Genomic DNA, 25,421 nt, shown 5'->3' with positions numbered 1-25,421 from the left:
GAAGATTTTAAAAACAGAATTATTACAGAAGAAACTGCAAGTCTGAAACACATAGGCTCACATATTCGGTTTGACAAATTTAGGGGTATAAAGAAAAATCATACTGCTTAAAATACATGCATGATAAAGAACAGAAATGTTGGCACCTCAGGCAATTTCTGCAAGATATCGGTAAAGTGCCAAAGAAAGTGGATAAGTCGATGCTTGAGGGAAGAGAAAACTTTTTAATGCATCTGTCCTTAAAATAATAGCAATATTAAAATCTTAGGCCATAGGAATCTTTTTAACTGTTGCCCCCACCCACAGGAAATTAATACAAATAGATGCTTACTTTTAAAGTAATGTAGTACATTCTGCCAGATATGTAGTAGCTTTGCCAATGGCTTTTTATTTAATTTGTGATTTTCTGTTTTAGAGATGTACTTGGACGGAGTTTGGATTGAAAAGTAGCTATCTCTTCTTGGTTGGGGGCCCTTGTGAAAACGCCTCATTTCATTCTTTAAAATAGAACACTACACATCAAGAGAGCAAATCAGTCTCTGGGACTCTGTGTTCCGTTTACTTTAGTAGGATCCCATTTACATTTGACCTAGGGGAGTCCTGGCAAAGGAAGGCATGAAGACAATCTGGGCAGGACTTCCTTGTTCTAAAAAAGAAGACCCCATCATTAAACCCATCTTCTTTGGATCATGAAAAACACTTAATTCATTTTTAAGAATTAAATTCTCTGCTCAAAAATGTAAGCCAGCTTCTCAGGTTTCAAGTTGCATACCCTGGGTTACCTCCCTTCTGCTGTATCCTAGGTTGGTTAATGGACAGGGTTACTGGCAAAGAAGTTGAAGACTGTAAACCAAGACATTCAGCTGGCTATCCTGTAACCCAGGGTGACTGAACTAGTGTAAAATAATACAGACTGTGCTCCTGTTGCCTCTCCCTTACCCTCAGTCATCATTTGACAGATATGTATGTATGTATGTATGTATGTATGTATGTATGTATGTATATGCTTGCATGTGTGCATCTGTGTATGAACTCTCAGAGGCCAGAGGACATCCTAATATCCCTATCACTCTCCACCTTATTCCTTTCAGTCAGGGCTTCTCACTGAACTTGGGGCTAGGCTGGTGGCCAACAAGGCCCAAAGATCCTCCTGTCTCTGCTCGACACAGCAGTGGAGTTCCATGCAAACGTGGCCACACTTAACTTTTTATATGGGTGCTGAGATAGGACCTCATGTTCACGTGTTTCTGCAGCAAATACTGTTGGACGCTGAACCATCTTTCCAACCCCTTGAATTTTACAATATTCTTTACTAGATAAATCCTTACACCAGCACGCACAATAAATAGTCCACGGCTGTTTTATAACCCTTTGCCAAGCAAAGTGTTGCCAGTGCAAGCAAGATTTTGCTTCTAACTTTCTTCAAGTCCTTGGTATTTTTTTCACTTTGTCTAAAATTAAAATGTACACTTACTTTTACCTGATATTTCTGTAACTTGGACATTTACAATTTGAATTGACCTCATGAACAAGAAGAAAATAAAATTCCAACTATATCAAAATGAAATGGCCTTAGTCTCCTGAAGTGTGTTCTCTTATTTTATAGACAGAAGAAAAAGGGAGGGAGTCTGTGGTAGGAGAAGAGCCTGGAATAGAAGTAAATGCTATGATGATACACTGGCCTGTGGTTACTGTACATGGTTTTCATTTCTTTCATAATATAATCTTCCTCAACTATCGCTAACTTTCTGTCCTCACCTCTGCCTTCATCCTCCACATGTGACAGGGGAGGAAAGGTATTACAGTCTTCAAGATCAGCTATAACTCAGGATGGTCAAGAAGACAGTCTTCAAGATGGACTATAACTCAGGATGATCAAAAGGAGTCAGTACTTCTTTTAAAAACCACAATATTTCTTGCATAGTTATCTCACTATGTATCAGATGTCTCTGGGATTCATAATAGTATCTTAGTCAGCAGGAGCACCAGAGAAGTGACAGAATAAGAAGCAGCTTGCAAAATAACCAAATAAGCAGTTATCACATATTGTTATGATAAGAGAAAGGGCTTGGTCATCTTCCCAGGGAAAAGCACTAATGATTCAAGTGCTGATACAGCTGAGATCTTGACAGCATTCATCCATTTGCTCCAACCATGACCTAATGTTCCAGAAGGTGGCAATTGTGACTTTGGACAAAGGGACAATAGGACACATTCCAGCCAATCAAAACCCAAAGTTCTCATTCCTAGTAGAATATATGCTGCAAGATTCTAAGTCATCCAACTGTTGGAGACAGGCATACTGGTATTGAAAGTATGGAGGGGTCTCCCACCTGCTTTGGTGCCTAACCGAGAGGTACTGTAGTAGTCTCCTCTTGACAGCACAGAGAGGTGCCTGTGTTTCTCCAGTTTCCGGATCAAAAAATTGAGAACGTCTGAGAGATGGAAAAAAGAGAGCTAAAGGTAGGAAAAATTAGAACTTCTGATAGCAATAGTTCTGGAGTTTCACCACTAAATAAATGTGTATCAACCTTGGGAAACGTGCAAACATGAAAAGGATTTCAGTCCAAGCTTGGATGAATCCATTGCTCTGGGCCTGAGTTGAGGCAAGATAGAATTAAACTATGCTAAGGCTTGTTAATGTGTCTATACTGTTAATAGTATGTAGGTGTTTCATAAGATACACTTCTTCAACTAACTCATTAATTCTTCATTCCAACCTTCATCTCCCAATGTGGAGGCCAGGAAGCAAAGAGGAGGCACAGGTAACAGCATATGTCTCTTCATGGCATGTCCCACAATTCCCTCCCTCCTACTCTTCATCACCTTCTAATAAGGTCATCAATTATGAACCTATCAAGGATTAGCTCAGGATCCAATTACTTCTTCAAATCTCAGCTGACATCCCAGCACAGGATCCCCACATGAGCCTGTAGGGACACTTCCTGTTCAAACTATAACAAAGACTACGAGGAAAACACTGCTATGCATGTACAGGCCAGGACATTTTAATGAATGTGATAGAGTCCAAGGCTTCTTTTTTTCATGGCTTGAAAATATTATCCTTGCCAAAATGTATCTTATAACTCAACAAATAAGGATACTAGAAGTAAAGATCCATGCTTGCCCAACTATAAATCCATTCTTTAGATGAACCACGCAGGGAGTTAAGATCGCTAAAAATGGAGGCCAGGAAAGATGCTGTGCAAACACGATCACCACACTTCCAGTCCTCACAACCCACATCAAGAAAAGATCCAGAATCCCAGCATAAAGGAAGCAGCAACAGCAATGCCTCTGGGGCCTGCTGACCAGTCAGTCCAGCCAACTTTTAAGCTCTAGATCATGATAAACCTGCTTTAAAAGAAGGTGAGAGAGACAACAGGCAGCAGTGGCACATACCTTTAATCCTGATGCTGGGAAAGCAAAGGCAGGAGAATCTCTGAGTTCAAGGCCAGCTTCATCTACAAAGTTCCAGGGCAGCCAGGGCTACACAGAGAAATCCTGTCTCAAAAATAACAATATGATAATGATAATAATAATGTGTGAGAGAGAAAGACAGCTAACATTGAGCCTTGGCCTCCACATGCTCATGAAGCATACACACACACACACACACACACACACACACAAAGATGACTGAAAAGAAAACCAATTCTGCACTCTTCATATCTTAACTGGAGTCTGTGTGTGAGTGAACTTAGACCATTGCACCATGAAATGCACCCCGAATTGGAAGGGCACAACCAGCTACCTTCACACCATACGATACACCTGCTCATGGATACCGCGGCCTAAGACTACAAGCCACTATCAAATTTCAATATCATCAACACCTTAAGAGCAAACAAAAGCTAAGGCAATCAACAGGTGGCCAGCTACAGGTGAAGTAAAACTACACACTGCCACTTCCGTTCTGTTTTTAATCGAATTTTATGGTACTTTATATCAGATCCAGTTTTCAGTTTCAATAGCAGCTTCAATGAAACTCATGCCTGTCAGTCATGAACAAATGTAAGGAAGTCATTATTGAGCACTTGAAATGTGAAAGACAGTCACCAAGAAGACGCTGAGGAGGTTCTGCCTGTGCACATTTTAAAAAGTACCATTTTGAATTGCTGTATACTACTGTAAGTTAATCTTTCAGGCTCTTTGGCTCAGCGTTTTCTTCTCCTGTGTGAACACTGTAGAAAGCAACCCAGTGCAAGTTCGAGCCAAGAGACAGTTTCTTCTGTCTGCCTTTTTCTCTTTTAAACATAAAAAGAGTATTTTCAGCTATGTACACAAAGGCTGCCTGAGGCCTCAAGGATCTGTTTATTTGGTAATTCTAAAAAGAGTGGGAGGCCCACAGAGTTCTCACCAGAGTCCAAATATGACTTGGGCCCAGCACGAGGCCACAGGCCATCCCAGGGTGGCAAGCAGCTAGCCAGCAAGCTTGGGAAAGCAGAAGCAGCTTTTAAGTGGCCTCAAGAGACTATGTCTTTTTCAGCCCTCGGGAAAATCATGACCAGTATGGGCAAAGAAAACCTCAAGGCAGAAAACCTCAGACTGCTCCTGGATGCTCTGTGAAGCAAGGTGCCCACTGCTTATTCTAAGGTTCCTCCTTTCTTACCTCTCCATTGTGGGATGAGAGAGCAGAGCTAGGCATGGGGAGGTGGCTGCGCACAAGCTAGGTCTTTGGGAAACAGCTGCTTCAAGCCTCTAGCTTTCGGCAATCCTCGGTTCACACACAAAGGCACGTGGGAGGAAAGCAGCGCTCTCACTTGATTGGTAACTGCTGCTGTTTCCCAAAGTAAACCAACATTGATGACACCTGGGAGTTGAGGGCTGAAAAGGGAGCCAAAAGCGCTGGCCATGGCCTAAGCATATCCCAGCAGACCTTCTGCTGGTTCCAATGTGCCACTCCCTGCCGCCCAGCGTGCCTGTGCCCTCCCAGTGGTAGAAGGAATGTGTTTCCTCAGGCCCCGTGGTCCAAGGTTCTTCATCAAATCTTGCCTTTCAGCTAAGCTCTGTTCCCTTGCCAGAATCAAGGCTTCCATAACTTTCAAAGACACTGCTGCTGATTTTTTTTTTCACAGTTCTTAGGAAGTCTTGGTGCTTAGAGCCGAAGGGCTCTAGTCAAAAATGCATGTCACCCAGAAAACTAGCCCATAAGTCCTGTTAGTGAGCCAGCATAACAGCTCCTTAATCTGAAACTGGACCCGCTTCAGTATAAAGAGAAGGCCCAGAATCCAGCCCTAGCCAAACACCCTTAGCACACGATCTACTTGAGCTTACAGATGTTTGTACCATTTGCCTTTATTCCAGCTGCTCCAGCCATCTCAGAACTCCTAGACACCTAGGTCACCCCGCACTGTAACCTCCATAGACTTCCATACATTCTTTGTCCCAAACTTTGAAGATTACTGCGCTGTGCCCAGGCACCTAACTCGCTGCCTGGGCAATACAACTCAGAGTCTGCGCAGCCTGCTCCCCAGGACAGGGCCTCCACGAGCTTACTTTACGTGGGTTTTCTCTATGAGTACTACATCCCCGCAGCCTGTAGTACCTCTTGCATCTCTCCTACAGCTGAGCAGGCAGGCATTCATCCTTCCTCTTCCTGAGCTCTGAAACCTCAGGACTTCAGATTTTAGCACATCCCAGTGTACACACTGTAACTGTCAGTCTCCAGCCCAGCCTCCCTTGTTTCCCAATGATTTCAGCTCCTGGTTCATGGCTGTCCTCTTTAGTGCCATTTCTGTCTTAATTCTGGGGCCTTTGCATAGATGTGTGGGTAATCCACGCCATCCCGCCTCTCATTTTATTGGGCTTCACTCTTCCATCAACCTTGAACTTCACCCTACCTCAGCTACTCGTCCTGTAATTTTAACCTTGTCTGCCGATGGGCTTACACTTCTCGTCCCTAGCTATTTCTAGTGTAACTTCTTGGACCTCAATCTACTGACTTTATCTATCACCCTGCAGCCTCTGTCCCTCATTCTACCCTGAGATTCATTTGACTAATCTACCACTCTGGGTAAAACCAACTCTTTACCTACCCTAATTTGCACCATGCAACTGAACGTGACCTGGAAACTATAAACAAGCGCATAGAGTGGAAGCTGGCTTTAACTTCAATTCCTCACCACCATACCGAAAAGACTTATTATTCTACTGCTGTGACCAAACACCATGACCAAATCTGCTAATAAAACTATCTATGTGGGATCTTTCTTACAGTTTCAGAGAGTTCGTCCACAATCATCACAGGGGAAAACATGGTGGTAGGCTGACAGGGAGAGCTCTGGAGCAGTGTCTGAGGGATTCACCGGCAGGAAGCAGGAAGCAGGAAGCAAGAAGCAGGAAGCAGGAAGCAGGAAGCAGGAGGGGAGAGGAAGATTGACTGGGTGGGCATGAAGGGAGCTTTAGAAACCCCACCCCCAGTGACACATCTCCTCCAAGAAGGGCATACCTCCTAATCCTTCCTAAACTGTCCACCAAATGGTACAAAACATTCAAACATATGAGCCTCTGGGGGCCGTGCTGTCTCAGATCACAGCGGGAGCACTCAATAGTACCAGGATTACTGGTGTAATCTATCCTCCCGGTATCCTCATGTGTCCCTGTGTGCTCCACTCCTTCATCCTCTCCCTCACTCATAATTCTCACCTGACTCCTTCCTCAGTTCTCTCTAGAAAACTGAAGCAGCTGAGAAAGAACTTCCTCACATCAGCTTCTGAATCCAACAGCTGTTTCCATGTACCCTACCTTCCCACTTGTTAACGATCGCTCAACTCTCTCTGTCCGGCCTTCCATTTGGGTATCACATCCCATCTCCTCTTGCCTACTCAAGAATACTACTCCAGTAGCTCCTCCTGGTCAAGGAGCCTCGTCACACAGCATTGTTTGCTTTAACTTTGCCCTCCTTTTCTGTACCAATCTTTGGCTGTCCTTCGAAGAAAAACTTCCAATAAGCTTCGCTGCCTCAGTTTCTCTATTTCCAACCCAAATAAGTCATTACTCCATCCACCACACTAAAGTCCCACTCTGTTCAAGGATGTGGCCTCCTCCCATGTGGGTCCAATGGTGTTCTTGCCACCGTTAGAGTCTGACTGATCACAGCTGGTCACCCTTTGCCCTTGATTTCTAAGGCAAGCTACCCTCTTGGTTTTCCTCTTGCCTCCCTGGTTTTGCCATCGGAAATGCCGCCATTCACCATTTCACAACTGGGGTTGCTTTCTATGTATATCCATTGTCTGTCTCCTCCTGCTGCACTGTAAAGTTAAGGATCTTCAAGCCTTTTCATTTACAGATAGATATATTCCCAGGCACATATAACAATACTTATCATATGGTAAGTGCAAAAAAGTATGTTGGCTGAATAAATAAATTCCTAAGGCAAACATAAAATACTAATGGGGAAAAGGTGATTAGAGATCACGTCAGTAGGCATTAAATATCTTATTAGACATTGAGGGAAGGGAATATAGGATACAAGGGATGATGAGGGATTTGAAGCATCCAAAGCAGCTGTCTACCAGCCTTTAACCCTTGAAGCAACTCAGCTGTCAGAAAGGCAGGACATTGGCCTGACCTGTCAACATTGCCCCAGAAAACTGCTTGCCTCCACTCTGATCTTCCATCTCCTAAATTGTAAACTAGAAACAACCTCCCTTAGAGGATTGTTATGATAAGAAAATAATGTATACTCGAAATGCATAGCATAGTGACTGGAACACACAACACATGGTGTGCCTCTAAGACCTGGATATTGTTATTAATCGAGCTCCCGTTTACTATTTGCTTCCTGAATTTATGAGGACCTCAGACCTATTTCTTGATTCACAAGTCAGTAAGAATTTCAACTCACAAATGCTACTGCAAAAAGGAATAACTTTAACTTCCACAAGAGGGCACTGTGGCCCAGGCCTACTTGAAGGATCTGAAATACCGCATAATTGTGTGACTGATGCCCTCTGCTGACCTGTTCACTTTTTCTTGTTGTTGCGCCTTTCCTTGGCTTGGAAGATGTAAATGATAGCCTTGCATGCGTCCTCATGTTCGCTCAGCATGAACTCTGAAACCCAGAGCTGCCCAAAACCTTTCCAAGAAGTCCACAGTACTTATGGGCTCATCCAAAGCAGCAGACACAAATTTGCTTTCCACAGCGAGCCCTCATGCTGCTGCAAACACACCTGCGTCTTCTAGCTCTCTGCTTAGTGTAACTAGGCTGCAGTACAGTCAACCCTGCAGCCCTGCCCTTCCTTGATCCTCTCCACCCCAACACCAAAGCCTGACACCTGTGTTACTTAGTTTTCCACGGCTGGAAGAAAAAAATTCCCTTGGACTCCATTTCAGAGGGTACAGCCTGTGGCTGTTTGGCTCTTTTGCATCGGCGAAGCATCATGGCAGGGAGCCTATTGGAGAAACAACGCTGCTCATTTCAAGTCCCTGGGAAACAGCAAGGACCGGACCCAACAGGCCTTCAAAGGCATACTCTCAGAGACTCCACTTCCTTCCACATCTTTAGTTCTCTGAAGGTTCTAGCACTGCCCAGTAGGATTAGGCACTTAGCATGTGAGCCCTTGATTGACAGATAAGATCCAAACTATACCAGCTACCAGATCCATTTGGGCAAGGTAGCCAAAACTGCTTCCTCCTCCTCCCCTCTCTCCTCTGCTTCTTCCTCCTTTCCTCCCTCATCTTCTCCCTCCTTTTCCTCCTCCTCCCCTTCCTCATTCTCTCCCTTCTTCCCTCCTCCTCTTCCTCCTCCTCCTCTTCCTATTCCTCCTCCTCTTCCTATTCCTCCTCCTCTTCCTATTCCTCCTCCTCCTCCTCCTCTTCCTCCTCTTCCTCCTCCTGTCTTTGCTCTCACTTGCACCATCCCTCTCCAGCCTTCCCTATAACTTAGAACAAACAAGCAGAGCTCAAGGAGAGACATGAAATGGCAGAAGGGCAGTGGCTTTTTATGTAAACAAGTACTTGACAGGTTGAGATATAATTACAATACTTTTGAACTCTTTCCCCTGGTGTTTCCTCCCAGTTACAATTTTTACTTTAGAAATCTGAGTCATTAATATACTGCCCACACCATTTCGGTGTGCTTTAAAGCTGAGACTGGCTGGAGAACTGAATTTAAGTGGTAAACAGTCATCTCAGCGACTGCCTGACCAAATTAGATGAATCTTTTTCTCCTTGTGAATTCCAATCAGTCACAAGCCAATGAGGCACAGGGAGTCTTACCATCCTAATAGCAACAGGGAAGAGCTCAGAATTTCTCAGTATTGAAAAACAACATGACTTTTGGTTTCATTCTCCCTAAACTTTTTTAGAATCCATTTTCAATGCTGGCCTGTGAGATTTTTCCTGGAGAAAATGCAGAAATTCCAGTAAAATTATATTTTCATTTGGTCCAAACTTACATTGATGCTACTTCAGCATTTTGTCTACTTTAAGACATAGTCTAATGAACAAATGGACGCTTTTACCCTCCGAATTTTTTTTTTCAGAGCTTGAAAAAGTTTGGAAATTCCTCTTCTAGTAAACTATATAGCTCTACCTTTAGTAATGTATAGGCCATGGTCACATGTCCTGAGTCTTCCTTCTGGGCTGAATTCTAGCCTCTGCTCCATTTTTTAGAAGGTTGCTTCCTGTCCCTTTGAGTTCTATCATTTGGGTTATTCAATTTGTCATTCTGTTACCTATTTTTAATTCCTCTATTGCCTAGTTGTGAGGCAACTAAACTAAACACACACACACACACACAAATCCAAAACAAAACAAAACAAGGCCAAATACAACCACACCCTGCTCCATTATGCTAAGACTTTTGGGCCAGTGTGCTCTGAGCCCAGTGTGTGGAGCTCATCCTCAGCCCAAAGGCAAACCTATCCCATTGGCATTATCTGTTCCACGCTCTGCACTCACTGGTTAATTCAGGCAGAGTTAATAAACATACAAGTCCACTCACACTAGAATATCTGCAGCTATCCTGTTTTTCTACTTCCTCTTCTTTCTCTCTACATCAGTGGTCCTCGGCCCTCCTAATGCCCTTTAATACACTTCCTCCTCTGTGGTGATCCCCCAACCATAAATTTATTTTGTCACTACTTCATAACTGTAATTTTGCTACTATTATGAATCGGAATGTGCATATCCGATATGTGACCCCTGTGAAAGGGTCATTCGGCACCCAAGGGGTCAAGGCCCACAGGTTGAGAATCTCTGCTCTACAAGGTTAGCAAATTCCCTGGAAATCACTATCAATCCACATGTTCCCCTGTCCACTGCTTACTCTCCATCCAGACCCTCACTTTTCTCCAGTATTGCCCACCAGCACTCTCCATGCTCAGCCTCAAAACTACTGACAGTCTTTAGACTTCACTTGTACATAAGGTTCTGTAATATTAATATACTGTGCCTTAGCTTCTCTCTTTAAAGTCCGAGTATGCCACTGAGGGCAGGATGCTGTAACACAAAGTACTCATCTCTCTGCGACCTATAATCCATTCACCCCATGCTTCTGTTCATCACCAGGGTGCATTAGGTCCCTTCAGAACACTCAGTGCCATCCATTCTGGATCCTGCTTGTGGTACCCTTCCTCTTCCACCTCCCTTAGTATCCAAACACACTGCTGTACCTTCTGCCATTAAACTCAAGTGCATCTTACAACTCCCCATCCCCCATCACTTCCACACTGACCTTCTAGAACCACAAACATGACTGAGTAGAGGGTGACTCCATATAAAAAGTGAAAAGAGCTGGAGATAACAGCATATTCATTCACCTCACTGTTCTTAAAAGTGGTTCAACCTTTTGGAACACTCTGCTCACTGAGTTTCCTAAAGTTGACAGCTGGAAACCTACTTAGATAAGGCAATTATTAAAACATGAAAAATAAAGAACAAACCCCACAGCTTTTTTACAACACCTTGTTACATCCAACTGCCATCCATTGGTGTGAACAAGAGAATGATTTGTGCCACTTTGGAGACACAACGTGTACAATCCATCACAGACAGTGGATGGATGCTTCGAGATCCACAGGGCAGTTTCCTTGTCTTCCCCCCGCCCCCCATCACCAAGTGCCCTTAGGTTTGAGAAAGCAGGGTAAGTGATCTTGGGAGACAATAACTCACTTTTTTTTTATCGTGAAACAATCTTCATAACAGGAAACATAAAAATATGACATTAGTTCAAAATCCTAATCAAAACGTTTATGAGAAATCAGAAAAATAAAAGGCATTACTTCACAGTATACTACCCCCTTGATAGTTCTAATTTGAAGTTACATCAAGCAGAGGACAGTATCACTTTCACTGATGGAACCAGCCACTGAGGAAAGTACCTCATTCATTTTGTGCCATGGCTTTCTTCAAATTTAACCTACATTCCAATTGTTATGATACATCCAATGTCCCTCATCCCTTAGGACTAAACACATTTTTTTTTCCTGAGATTTTGAAATTTTTACATAAAAGGATAGCTTGAGAATAGGACTTATCTAAATACAAGATTTACTTATTTCATATACACCTGATACACAGTATTAAGACAACTTCATATTTCTTAAATAGTTTTGCACATGAAGATTTCATGGTGTAGAGTGTGTGATCTTAACAGGGTATACCATTAGTGCTCAAAACCTTTCAGAGTGGATTCTGGAGCCTTTCAGATTTCAGAACTTTGCATTTGAGACGCTCAGCACTGACACCGTGCTTCAGGTTGGGCACTCTTCCAGACACCTCACACAGCTTATCAAGATTAAACGTGAGAACTGAGAACTGAACAATTAGGTAAGTCAAGACTTCACAATCTGTCCTACCTTTAGACAAGCTGGATTGTTCATCCCCAGCAACGGAGCCCAATTACCAGATCACTAGAGAGCAGAACCATGACTCAAGCTCCCACTTATTTTCCACTCCCAGATCTCAGCGACTAAATCCCCATCACTTTCCCGTCTTTGTGCTGTGACTGTATCATATGTAGTCACCTCTTGCTTGTGAATGTGTTTGCAACCTGGTTTAAATTTGAGACAGTTTACAAAGTATATTCATATTAAGAATCAGATTCACAGCTACTGTAATACTTTCTCTGAAATGCCACAGGTATGAATCCCAGCTGAGTAGAACCAATCATTTTGGAGTGGCAACAGCTGCCCTCAGTGGGCACACACTCTTGTTCCATGGTTTTCCATTCCTGCTAGTACTACCTATCTGGGTCTCAAAGCCTTTCACCAGCTATCCTCCAAGAGTACATTAAATGGCACCTCTGGCTTCCTAATTGCTTGAGATGAACTCTCCCCCAGCCTCTTTCAATGGCACTAACATTTTGTTTCTACGATATGTAACTAACTCTCCTTGAGAACCACTTCTGTAGTATTGGACAACAAACTGGATGCCACTAACCAGAAGTCTCAAATTTGGGCTCCAGGTATATAAATGTGTCCCTTAGTATACACAGAAATGACTAAACAACTGATCACACACACACACATGCACACATACACCTTCATGGCTCAGCTGGTAAAGGCTTGTTGCCAAGGCCTGAGTTTGATTCGTGGGACATACATACTGGAAACAGACCACCCTCTCTCACACACACACATAAGGGTTTTTGTTGTTGTTGTTGTTGTTGTTGTTTTTTAATAAGAGACAATGCAGTGGATGTTACTTTTTTAATAAGCAGAACCCACATTACATCATTTGTTATAGGGAATAAAGAACAATAATTCATGATAGCACCAGAAAGCTTCTTCAGTCACAAAATAACTGAAGGACAAACACCTTCCCCTAAGCCTTTGGTTAAATGTTTACTTCTGATCTCAGCTCTCCCTCCCAGATCAGCCTGCTGCTTCGAGAGTGAAACCCTGCCTTTAAATGTCATACTGGTTAGGTTCTAAGTCTTTTAACTTGTCTTAATAATGAAATGAAGGTCCCTAGCTTAGCTAAGGAACCTAGACAAGTCTTCTTTGATTTCAGCTTCATCCCAAGGCCCATGAATATTTTCCTTAAAAAGCTGCAGGTGAATGAGGTAGTAAGGGCAGAGACAGGAAATGGAAAACAGGAGAAGAGCAAAGAGTATGGCTCCCACAGCACTAATGGACAAAAGACCTCCAAAAGCTGAAAAGGCAAAGAGCAGCGTGACCCCTACATAGCTTCTCGGTGTATATGCCTTCAGTTTCTTCTGTAACATGGGCCACAGTGCAAAGATCTGGATGGCAAAGGTCACCATAATAAAGGCGTGTAGTGACCGGGGAAGGCGTGAGGCCAGGCAAACGGAAGCAAAGATGGCCATGTTCAAGGACAGCGTGCTGGATACGATAGCAGCATTGGCACCATAGTCAAAGAAGATGAGATGGCCTAACAGCATAAAAACTGACATGGCATAGATGGTGTCAGTACTAACAGACTCTGTCAGGGTCTTTAGCACTGGTGAAAAACCATACGTGAAAGTAATGAAGACCAGAGTACTTTTCAGGTCGGCCCACCGGGTCCGACCACTCTTCTTCCGCCCATCACCTCCATCAATAAGATCAAATAACACATACCCAACCAAGGAAGATGCCAGTCCAGTCCCAAAAAGCCACTGGGGAGCCAGAAGACCCTCATCCATGTACCACCAAATCACTACAAAAACACAGACACTACACAGCTGCTGTATCACCACACTGGACTCAAATACCACAGCCCAGTATTGGTATTTCCGGGCGTAGATGTTTTTCCGGAGTTCTTCCAGAAACCTTTGGTCAACATAGTTATCAGGGAACGGCTGCCGCTCATATAAAACCTTCTGCCACTTGACTTCTGGGGTGTCCGTTACACGTTGAGCACACATTATCTCATTCTTTCCTCAAATCCAAGTGGGCTCAATCTCCCTCAAAGACGTCCATGGGGTTCCGGTTCTTGATAAAGTTGTAGATTAAGACCTCTCTGGAAATGCCATGCTGATACGCTACAGAAGTTTCCTTGTTTACAAAGCTAAGCCTGAAATAGATGAGTTTGTTCTGTGAGTCAGAACACACAGCTGAATTCCTTAAAAAAAGAAAAAGAAAAAAAAAGAAAGAAAAAGAGAGAGAGAACGGTAAATATATGAAAGCTGGGAAACGTCTTAATAGGCATCAGTTACAATCAAAACAACTCTGCTTACTGAGCCTAAATAAATTGTGCCTGGTGACATAATGAAGCATCAAACCTTCACATTTTAAAGTATAATATTAATCACTGATGTCTGCACGGCACCACTGACTCAGAATGTTAAATGTCTTATGCACCTTCTTTAACTGTCACACCCTTACAAGTTAATACTAGTCCCACTTTACCTAATAAGACATCCGAGTTTCAAAACAGTAGAGTAGGTCTCAAGGTAACAGAGTGGAGCCCGACCTCCAACAAAAGTCTAGTGTCTAAGTCTGTGCTTCTGGCCATCCTTCTCTAAGACAGTCTTAATTTGAGCGTTCATACACCCTAAGGTACGTACTATTTTTGCATGATTATATTTGTAACTTACGCAAATTTATAGGGACAGAATCCATCCATAGCCATTACCTGGTTCCTAAAGGCATCTGAATAAGTTATCGGTCTAATGACAACAATAATCTGCACCGTACAGAAGGGAATGATCACTACAGTTTTAGCCCAAACCAATAACTCACATCTTCTTTGTTCATTAGCTGAGCTCACCATCCTTTAAAGTGCTATATCATCCTAAAGAACTGAAACAGCAAAACTCTAGCGCAGTAACAAGAAAACAACCACCCTATCTTCAGAATGGGAAAGTCAGAGTCAGAAACACAAAGGTCATTCAGCAAATTTGAGAAAGAACTTCCTGCCGGACCTTCTTTACGTCGTGGAGGCCAGGATGGACCTTTGCTTTAAAAAGCCATACGCCCTGGAATCGGCCTTCATGCACTGGGACCTCTGGATTTGAAAGGTCCGCATCACTGGGCGGGAAAGGGTCTTGGGCTACCAGCCGGCCTGCCCCACCCGCCGCCACCCCTCTCCTAACCTTGGCTCAGCCGAAACGGCGAAGGACGCCGGAACCCACCTGCACCAGGCTCTTTAGGTGGTGCACGATCGAGAAGAGTGGCCGCCCAGCTACTTCTACATCCGGGACGCAGGGTTGGAGGGGACGACCGTGGAAGAGCACTTCCGGATCGGCACCACTCGGCGGCCAAAGCGTCCCGCCCTGAGACGCCACACCGCGAGGTTGCTGCTGCCCTCTACTGGTTGCTCCTCTCCTGGACATCTGCTCGAAGTGGAATGCTCTAAGCCTGGGAAGCAAATCCCTCAGTGGGATTTCCTTCACAGGCTGTGGAAGGCAGGAGAAAGCAGGAAGAGATGCGGAGCTGGTGGAAGAGTGGTAACAGGAAGGTGGTTGAGCATATGTTGTCAGGCTCTCACCCAAGGGACTTTCCACGCATTCAAGCCCTCCTCCTGTAGGTGCCAAACCAGGTTCCTGATATTCACCAGAAGGAGGGGAAAAAAAATCCCAGATCTCACGTAGCGTTCTGTACATTGACTTCCACAGAGACGATGCGATTGTTAGTTTGTATTTGTCCAAAGGCAGCTAGTTGGTGATTGCAAATAGATCAAAAATATCCAAATGTGAATGGCTCCAAAGCTAGATTCTTTCCTAGACTTTGCCACCTAAAAGAGATGAGGGTTGAGGGACTTTGGGACAAGAGATTGCTTGTCCCAAAGAGAACTGGGGTCATGTAAGTGTCACAGGGTTTATAAATAGGTGGAAGCTCAAAGAACTGAAAATATATTAAATAGAGTGGACACAAAAACAGAAAGCATGAACCCGTTTATTAATATTCACACTCTCTGTGCTTTGAAGTCTTCGTCTGTAAAAGAGAGAAGGCACTTAACTTGTTCTTGGCCACTTTATGGAATGGCTGAAGGACTCACGTGTAAAAATATTTTGCAATGTATTGATTGCTTTGTGGTTGCTATTTGCTTACTTTGGTTATTGTAATACCAGCACGGGTCAAGTGATGTAATTCTTTTTGTAATATTTTGTTTTTAATTATATCTACACATGTGCTCCTGAATACAGGTGCCTGTGGAGGCCAGAGGGAGGTGCCGGATTCCCATAGCTATCGTTACAGGCAGTCAGGAGCTGACATATGGGTGCTGTGAACTAAACTTGGGTTTTCTCGAAGAGGAAGGAGTGCGTTTAACCGCTGAGGCGTCTCTCCGGCCCTCTGACTCCCGTTAAGATTTATTTTTCATAAGTCTGATGAACTCTGCAAAATGATCTCTTTCCATTTCTTTTTAGGCTTTTGTTCCAAAGTTTGACAAGATTCCTTGGCTCAGTGAGGCCAGCCTGGTGAACAAGCCACTGGTTCTCAGCATCCCTAGAAGGTAACTTCCCAGCTTCTGGGGACAAAACTGTTGAGAAAGACCTCAATGGCTATGCTCTTAAGGGACAGAGGTGCATGTGACCTATTGAGAAACCAAGTTGAGTGCACAAAAAATAAGAAATTCCCCAGGTTTCTCAGACAAAGGTTATGCTGTGTAAGGCCTTGCTAGAAGAAACGAGACCCACCATAATCTTCAATTCTGCGTGCACTGTTCAACCCCCAGACCCTGAAACTCAAAACTCTCCCATAGCTTACGCCCTCCCCTGCTTTAGTCTCTAGTCTTTGAATTTGAACTATCAAAAGTCTAGAACTATAACACGACATCTTAATAGAGTAGCAATTGCTGTATTTCATGTGGGGCCTCACTCACTCCCGCCCCCACAAAGCCAACGGAGAACACATTTCTCTTTTTGAAAACTGAGGCTTTATATGTAAGGGCATTTCAGCTTCTACTTAAAATAATTATGGTCTTCATTAAGCACTCCCCTGCTTAGTAATAAAGATGTCCCTGGGTGTGGTAATAAGTCTTCTCTGGGGAAGGTAGGTTATGAACTGATGGCGGGGAGTAAGGAATCAGGGGACAAGCAAAGAAGGTCCAGAAGCAGTTCCATAGTCTGGAAATGGTTAGTAGAGAGAGCATACTCTAAGAATCTCTTTTCCTATTGTCATGCATCCATAGGTCTGTGAGCAGATGACTACATTAGGGGCGTCCATACCTCCATAACACCATCCCTCCGTAACACCATCCCTCCATAACACCATCCCTCCATAACACCATCCCTCTGTAACACCATCCCTCCATAACACCATCCCTCCGTAACACCATCCCTCCATAACACAACACCATCCCTCCATAACACCATCCCTCCATAACACCATCCCTCCGTAACACCATCCCTCCGTAACACCATCCCTCCGTAACACCATCCCTCCATAACACTATCCCTCCATAACACCATCCCTCCATAACACCATCCCTCCATAGAACCATCCCTCCATAACACCATCCCTCCATAACACCATCCCTCCATAACACCATCCCTCAATAACACCATCCCTCCATAACACCATCCCTCCGTAACACCATACCTCCATAACACCATACCTCGGTAACACCATCCCTCCATAACACCATCCCTCCATAACACCATCCCTCCGTAACACCATACCTCCATAATACCATACCTCGGTAACACGTCTGCTTTGTCTGCACTTTAAGACAGTTCTCAAAAGGCTGATAGATGGTTTTGTGTATTTTCAAAGCAAACATTTTAGTGCCTGTTGTTCAGCTGTGTGTGTGTATATATGTGTATGAGAGTGTGTGTGTGTATGTATGTATGTATGTATGTGTGTGTGTATGTGTGTGTATGTGAGTGTATGAGTGTGTGTGTACGTGAGTGTGTTTATCTGGCATGAGCAACCAGAGGTTCAATAAACTCAAAGGTTTGCTTAGGAAGTAACAAAGTAATATACCCATTAAGAGTTGATAATACCTCAAGAATCATCGTGAGTAATGATAACTTAGCATCTTTTTTTAAACTCGACTTAAGTCATAAGCTCACATGCTGGTGGCAGACAGACAGAAGCCACATTGATAAGGTTGGTCAGATGGAGGTAGCAGTGGGAGAACTGACCAAAGGTGACACTCCTCTGCCTGAGTCAGTGTTGCCGCAGGTGTCTGAGTCCGGGGCCAAATCTGCTCAGTTTTCTAATTAGAAACAGGGAAATTTTCAATTACTAATGCCTGACATTAATAAGCTAACCACCTCCATCCCTCAGTTCTCTCTGCCTAATAGATATGCCTCTGAACCCAGGGGCAAAGCATCCCAGTGCATGGTCATCTTGCCGCCAACTCCCCTGTTCTCTGTCCAAGCCTTTGGTGAAAGGTAGGGAGTAGAGAGCAGAGCGGAGTTTGAGAGAGGCAAGCTTAGTACTCAACTGGACAGTCATGGTGCCTGTTCTTTCAGAGTCAAGATCAGGGTTGTCAGGGAGACTGGTCTATATGCAGCATCTGTAAAGGGATGCAGTAACAAACACACACACACACACACACACACACACACACACACACTGGCCAAATTTAGGCTAGTGGTGAGAAGTTACTTAAGGTACTAAGTGAAATTCTTCCCAATCAAACGCTAAGACTGAGGGAGCAATCTTGGAGTATGGCTGGAAAAATGAGTTTACTTACCTCATAAAAGTTGAGAGATGACTGAATGGTACCTGTGGAGTACCCTCAAGCTCTCAGAGGGCAGGATAGAAATACAGCTTATTGGGAAAAGAAAGGAAAGGAAAAAGGAAAAAGAAAGGAAAGGAAAAGGGAAAGGGAATGATTCATGTATAGCTTTTTTTAAGGACAAAATGCATTTGTCCAGAGTTCTAGGTCCCAGACTCTTTGTTTGGCAGTAACTTCCCTCAGCTCTTAGGGGATAGTTCAATGCACTCAAAGTGTTACATACCCTTGGGCAAGCAGATCTCATAGAATGGACTTGAAAAGGTAAAGGAACACGTCTCAGAATATCCCAGCTTCAAACAAGCTCTGGAAACACAGCTGTGGGGATGGAGGTGAGACCACACACACACACACACACACACACACACACACACACACACACAGAAATCCCGCCCCCCAGAAGTAACGTGGAAGTGCCTGTATGAAGCTTCCAGAAGCACTTTCCCAGCTTGGCCGAACTGTGCTGAAACCACACCTGTTAGTGAGAGGTTTCACAGGAGCAGAACTAAGCCAGCCTTCTCGCCTGTGGATGGTCAGTTTTGGGAGAATAAATCTGAGGTAGGCCATTCCCATAACTGAGAAGCTTGTGAAGGAATTTACATCAGACCACCTCCCCAGCTTCCTAGGACTCAGGGAAGTGGCAAGAGAAACGAAACAATAAATCCTTCACGAACACCACACTCCTTTCCCATGAACAATGAACAATGAAATCCCTTCTCACTAAAGCGGAGAGGTGTTCTTGGCAGAAGATCAGCGTTCAATGTTTCCATCTCTTGGATGGTAGGGACATGCTCAGTGTCTCACAGCCCCTACACCAAGGCCTCAGCCCCTCATTCTTTAATTAAATGATCTCTAGTGTGAGGCTGGGTTATCCTGTGGAGACAACTGGTGTTGCCCCTATTACATCTTCATGTTTCCCAACAACCGGGGAGAATGTTCCAGTGAAAGATGTTCTGTGTGGGAGGACAGAGGTGAGTTGCTTGAGTGTGCAGGGGCATAAAGTCTAGGAAATCCAGCCAGGCATGAAAGGATGGGTTCTTGGTAAGCGTTAAAGCATCCATTGCAGGAGCTTTGAAGAAGAAACCCAGAGAGCATTTCATTCTGTGCCCTTCTGCTTTCAGGAGCAGCCCTTTCCCCTGACTTATTTGTATCTCATCTAGGACTTTCATTGGTTAGTTGAAAAAAAGAAAATAAGAAAGGAAGAAAGAAAAGAAAAGCCAAGGTGGCATGAGGGGAGTGTCGAATAAGCCTGCCTTGTGCAGAGCTAGAGAGGAGGCCGTGGGAGTGCCCCAGGCTTCCCTGGAACAGTGGGGGCCTGGCTCTCCCAGCCCAAGACTGTGGTTCTAACTTCCCTTTGCATTGATTGCCTAGGTATCACTCCTCCATTGTTCTGACTTCATACAAGAAGGATATGTATTTGCCACACTTGCTTGAAGATCCATATGTCATATCGAAGGTACTCAGAAAGCTTTCGTTGACCCCAGCTGTTAATTCTCTTGCTTCAAGAGAGTGGGATGTTTTGTAGACATTATATCTTTTTCCTTTGTCCCTAATAGAGAATGGAGATGTCATTTCCTAACCCCTTAACGTGAGTCTGTGTCTGGCACATCATCATTGTCCAGTGAATATTTATTTGTTCAATTAAATGAATTTGTATCACCACACATAAAACCAGGTTCGACTTGTCCTTACCATGACTGAAGTATTTTAGTGCCCCAGTATATCATCACTAAAACTAAATAATGTTAGAAATAGCAAAAGGAGAAAACAGAAATTAATTTTGGAAGAAAATAATAATTAATTAATTAATAATTAATTAATTTCTGTCAAAGCCCTTCAAAGACAATTTCTCAGCTTGTAGCTGGATGGGTCCTTGTTTCCAGAGACATTAAACCAGCTTCTTCCTCAACCCCATGAATCACTTGTCTTCTACAAGCAAATCCCCCACTCCTATGGAACCTTCCATTTAAAAATCCCACTCTTCCAGCCCTGCTCACAGAAATCCAATACAACTGGTTGCTGGTGGCCCCTGGAGGCACTACGTGGCACCTAGGCATCTAAGCTACGGTGCTTGAGCTTTTAGCACTTGTGGAGGGAGGGGAAAAAGGGATACACCAGTGATGTTCGTGATATTTTTCACTTGTAAAACGTAGGGATTCCTGGAGCTGTTGCAAGGCAGCACCTGAAGGAGAGTTCCCATGGCGCTTGGCCCAGTGCCAAACACGTAGCACTCAGTCACTATAAGGAACGGTTATTAGGAACCCTCATGCCCCCTTTCCATTTATTCTAACACAAGGCAGAAATGAGTAACTCAATTGCAGCCCACACAAACAAAACAGGAGCAAACTGGATGGGACAAGATCAGTGATAACCACAGACATAGCAGAGATTGGGGCAAAGTACTTGAGATGAACGGGAAGTTCATTACAGGTTGGGGAGGGGTGAGAAGCAAAGGAAGAAGTGGCACCAGGTTGGCTTGAAGGTAACCCCTATAATCCAGAGGCAGTTTAGAGAAAGAGCAAAGAGACTCGAGCAAAGGAAGGAATGTCAGTCAAGACATGGCACCTGAAAGTTCAGGAAATGCTTGAAGAATGTCCAAAGGTCAGAGCCCATAAAGCCATGAATGGTGAGCAGATACACCACTTTCAGCACGGGGGGCGTCAGGGACCAAGCTGTGCTAAGTGTCAGCACATTAGTCTCCCTCACAGCCTGAAGAAGCAAGTTCACTAGGAAGCTACCATGACGCATACTAGGTGACTGGGAGAAGGAAAACTGGCCACAGAGGCAAGAAGCTTTCAGTCATTGAGTATCTAAAGTATTTAGACAAACCATCATCTGGTGCCAAATGCCTGCTGCCGACGGTGTGCCCTGGGTCTCAGTGCACTGTGGCAGCCTAGACACTAAAACACCAAAGCATCCTGTCATCTACAGCAGAGGCTTTTCTTTTTTTTTTTATTAGATATTTTATTTATATTTCAGATGGTATCCCCTTACCTCATTCCCCCTCCCTCCCAGAAACCCCCCTATTCCTATACCCCATACTCCTGCTTCTATGAGGATGTGCCCCGACCCAACCATCCACTCCCACCTCCTCACCCTCGAATTCCCCCACACTGGGGCATCCAGCCTTCATGGGACCAAGGATCTTCTCTCCCACCTATGCACAACAAGGCCATCCTTCCCCTACATATACAGCTGGAGCCATGGATCCTTCCCTAAGTGCACCCAGGTTGGTGGTTTAGACCCTGGGAGCTCTGGTTGGTTGGTATTGTTGCTCTCCTCATGGGGCCGCAAACCCCTTCAGCTCCTTCAGTCAGCTTTTCTAAAGACTGTTTAGAAGCCTTCCTCTTGAGGCACCTAGCTTTTTGTGACTGCAGTACCTGAGCCTGGCCACTAGATAGCAGTTAGGAGCAACAGCTTCCAGAGGCCTGACCAATAGTGGGCATGAAAGAGCGGTCTCTGAGTAGACCTAAGAGAAACCCCAGCCAGAAGCACTGCTCTTAGCAAGAAGGAGAAATCCAAGAACTGTACTCTCATTTTTCGCTTCCTAGGGTCTGCTCCTCCACTGGGGTGTGTGTGTGTGTGTGTGTGTGTGTGTGTGTGTGTCTGTTGTCTGTGTGTATGTGTCTATGTGTATCTGTGTGTTTGTGTGTGTGTGTCTGTGTGTGTGTGTCTATGTGTCTGTGTGCGTGTGTCTATGTGTCTGTGTGTGTGTCTGTGTCTGTGTGTGTATCTGTGTGTGTCTTTGTGTGTATGTCTCTGTGTGTGTCTGTGTGTATGTGTCTGTGTGTGTATGTGTCTGTGTGTCTGTGTGTGTGTGTGTCTGTGTATCTATGTTTGTGTGTCTGTGTGTATGTGTCTGTATGTCTGTGTGTGTGTCTGTGTGTGTGTGTGTGTGTGTGTGTCTGTGTGTCTGTGTGCCTGTGTGTTAGGGACCATGCTGTGCCTCAAGTCAGATCCTTAACTGTCACAGCAGACCTCCACAGTATGCTACAAACTTTGAGTCCTTGCCACATATATGCTGTGAGGTAAACAGGCTCAGCAGCTGCTCCTTTCAGAAAGAAATTATGTCACACCTCAAGGGAGTGGAATGTTTTGTGGATACTCTATCTCTTTCTTTATCCCTAAACGAGGGACTTGCCAAGAAATTGCTAACCATCCTACAGCCAACTGGACACTCAATAGGTGCAAAGGTCAGGACACCTGGCTAGCTCCTCTCCACCATCAGCAGTCAAAGGGCACAATCTGAACTGTCGCCTTCCACAGTAGCATTCCTCACGTGCCCTGGAGGGGCCTTGCAGCAGCTGCAGGTAGCAAGTGTGCCTGGAGCAGACAGAGGACAAAGAAAGACACAGGTCTGGGAGAGGAAGGCAGACAACGAGAGTAGGCTGTATGGAGAGGTCTAAAAATGATACCCACCAGGGGAGGAGGCTGCTGGAGGCCCAGAGATGAAGGAAAAACTATTGAAACGAAGCCTAAACATTTCCTCAAATCTGTACTGGGCAGAGACTTCTCACTAGCAATGCTCTTAAGTAGAAATTGGCCTCATGAATGTTCCAGGAACGTTACTTATTCCACAGAGAGGGAAAAGGAGAACATGGGTGGCCTGGGGAATTACACCTAGAGGCTCTAAACCTCCTTTAGCAACCTGTGGGGGACTGAGTATAAACCAGTCAGGACTCGCAGGCTATGCACTGATTATGGCTCTCTCAATCCCTGTCCAAACCTGCTCCTCACGCTTTCTAATCTGACTTTGGCTTTCTGGATCTAATGAAGTCACAGTAAACATAACAGCATTATTTATTTGGCCCTTAGCAGTCCTGTGACAAGACGCTTTGGCTGAAGACATTGTTCAGCTTGGAAACAATACAAGATGAATCCCATTTTCTCGCCACTGAGAACTCTTTAGCTAATTATTTCTTGTAGAGTCTAAATTTTGAAAGTCATGACCATATAAAACTACCTCATATGCTCCTGAGCCCTTTTTCTGTTTATATTTATCAACTATATACAATTGTAAAAATAATTTTAGAATGATGAGTATGATTATTTTAAAATTACTATGATCACAGAACTTAAGTTTAATAAGTCTGGATGGTAGATGCCTGGTTCTTTTGAGTATGCTTAACAGTTTTCCTAGCTAATAGTAGAAAGACTTTTGAAACCATATTCACACTTATTCTTTGATGGAAATCATTGATATTTTCAGATGGGCGGAGCCTCTATGTTATTAATTCTACATAATTGCTTTATGAATTTTCTGGAATAGTGAACATAGCCCCCTGACTACCCTTTCAGTCTTTAAAGGGTGAATTATGTCCTCAAGTGGACTCTTAAGGATCTGCCTTTTCCCTGATGGGGTGGGGTTATCTGTCTCTGACCTTTTTATAAAAACAAAATAAGACAAGAAAATTCCCATCCCAGTAAAGCTAAATGGGTATATTACCAGGCAAGCCTCTTAGTCTTTCAGGGGCACTGATTCCTCACTGGGTTAATTGAGAAAGGAAACCAGGAAAATCTCTGTCAGCTTAGTCAGGAGTAGAACAAGGGAAAGGGAAAGACATAGCAAAGGACAGAAAGGGCACAGGCAAATTCTCAGTTACAATCAACTCAAAGTTGTGTGGTCTGTTTTTAAAATTGCCATCTGGTTTTCACTATGTAAACGTGTGTGTGTGTGTGTGTGTGTGTGTGTGTGTGTGTGTGTGAAGAATGAAGTAAACTTCAGGTTCTTTATTAAGCATTTTAAAAAGCCTAAATCTTGGGCCATGGACCAGCTTTTAGAAACCTCAGAAAATACTGTCCTAAAATAAGATCTTCCAGCTGTGAAATATAAAGAGGACCCCCCTCAACATCTGGAGACTGGTTGACATCTGGTTACACCTCTGCTAGGTCTTCAACAGGTTGCTGTCACTACTACTTGGATCTGCCATCTTGAAGACAGCTGCTTGAGAAATAAGAGATACATTAACGTTTCGGTGTCTCTAGATGGTGAGATGGTATCACCAGGAGCTTAGCTATGAGCCTAGCCAGTTTTCTCTGCTGCTGCTGCTGCTGCTGCTGCTATGCTGGCTATAGGGAAAGAGGGTAGGTAAAGTGGGAATGGTACAGGCAGAATAGACCTTGGTTCCATGACTGGGAAAGGAGGAAGGATCAGAAAGGGAAAGGATCAGAGGAAAGGAGCCCTACTGAACATGGAATCCAAAATGATTTACACTAACTTTAGATCTGCCTATTGCAGCCTTCTGTAACTCTGAGCCTACTTATGCTCCAAGTAAAGGGGAATAGAGCAGCTCTTCTTGGAAACAAGACTGGCCGATTCTGAGTCTAAGCTGCAGTATGGCCAAGACTAGGTTTTGCTCACTGGGAAACTGGCCTTTGTCCACTGTATTCATTAAGATGGAAACATCTGTCAATTGTGAGTGGCACTATTTCCTAAGGAGGGGATCCTGAACTAAGCACTAGTGTGCAAGCATTCCTTGAACTGCTTCTTGACTGCAATGCCATGTGACCAACTGCTTCATTTCCTGTCACCTTAACTTCTCCACTATAATAGACTGTGTACCTTGGAACTGTGAGCCAGAGAAAAAACCCTGAAATTGCTTTAGTCAGTGTATTTTATCACAGCAATGGGGAAAGGAAAACTGTGTCTTAGAGGATAATGAATTAGCAAGGACAGATTAAGAATCTAAAGAATATTTTTATCCTTTTTTATGCCAAAGGATGGTAGCCATTATTGGACTATATAAGTGTTGCCAGAGTTGTTAGTAACTGTACCTTGGGGATTTCACTAATATATTTGACCCTCAAGAATATGGGTAATGGGTGGAGGGTAGGCCACCCCT

At 44.1% G+C, this 25,421-nt stretch overlaps 2 protein-coding genes across 7 annotated transcripts in view; one reads left to right on the top strand and one right to left on the bottom strand.

Moving 5' to 3' along the window:
- The first annotated feature begins 2,311 nt into the window (after window positions 1-2,311).
- CUNH1orf105 (chromosome unknown C1orf105 homolog) overlaps window positions 2,312-25,421 on the top strand; it is a 41,602-nt gene continuing 18,492 nt past the window's right edge. Inside the window, exons 1-3 of one of the 3 annotated variants that reach the window (XM_028759242.1) lie at window positions 2,312-2,463; window positions 16,262-16,347; window positions 19,951-20,035. In XM_028759242.1, the coding sequence (XP_028615075.1) occupies window positions 2,443-2,463; window positions 16,262-16,347; window positions 19,951-20,035 (192 nt within the window). In that variant the 5' untranslated portion in view covers window positions 2,312-2,442. Of the gene's footprint in view, window positions 2,464-15,160; window positions 15,417-16,261; window positions 16,348-19,950; window positions 20,036-25,421 lie in introns of those variants that run through there. The other 2 variants (XM_028759259.1, XM_028759251.1) reach the window with 2 other exon arrangements.
- Window positions 12,643-15,086, bottom strand: Pigc (phosphatidylinositol glycan anchor biosynthesis class C). 4 transcript variants are annotated; one of them, XM_028759213.1, is made up of 2 exons: window positions 15,026-15,086; window positions 12,643-14,013 (listed from the first exon to the last, which is right to left on the bottom strand). In XM_028759213.1, exon 2 carries the CDS (start codon window positions 13,814-13,816, stop codon window positions 12,923-12,925), a length of 894 nt encoding a protein of 297 aa, XP_028615046.1. In that variant the 5' UTR covers window positions 13,817-14,013; window positions 15,026-15,086; the 3' UTR covers window positions 12,643-12,922. The 4 variants fall into 4 exon arrangements, with proteins under 4 accessions (XP_028615046.1, XP_028615039.1, XP_028615054.1 ...); XM_028759206.1 differs by having other exon boundaries at window positions 14,987-15,073; XM_028759221.1 differs by lacking the exon at window positions 15,026-15,086 and adding an exon at window positions 14,816-14,954.

Source organism: Grammomys surdaster, unplaced genomic scaffold (genome assembly GCF_004785775.1).
Source record: "Grammomys surdaster isolate TR1022 unplaced genomic scaffold, NIH_TR_1.0 130, whole genome shotgun sequence".
In the NCBI taxonomy this organism is placed as follows: Eukaryota; Metazoa; Chordata; class Mammalia; order Rodentia; family Muridae; genus Grammomys; species Grammomys surdaster.
Note: the sequence above shows the minus strand (reverse complement) of the source record. Positions and strands in the feature narration are given on the sequence as shown.

What these genes read in the sequence shown, in the direction of transcription:
- Pigc (XM_028759213.1), bottom strand. Translation starts at nt 13,816, where the DNA reads ATGTGTGCTCAACGTGTAACGGACACCCCAGAAGTCAAGTGGCAGAAG.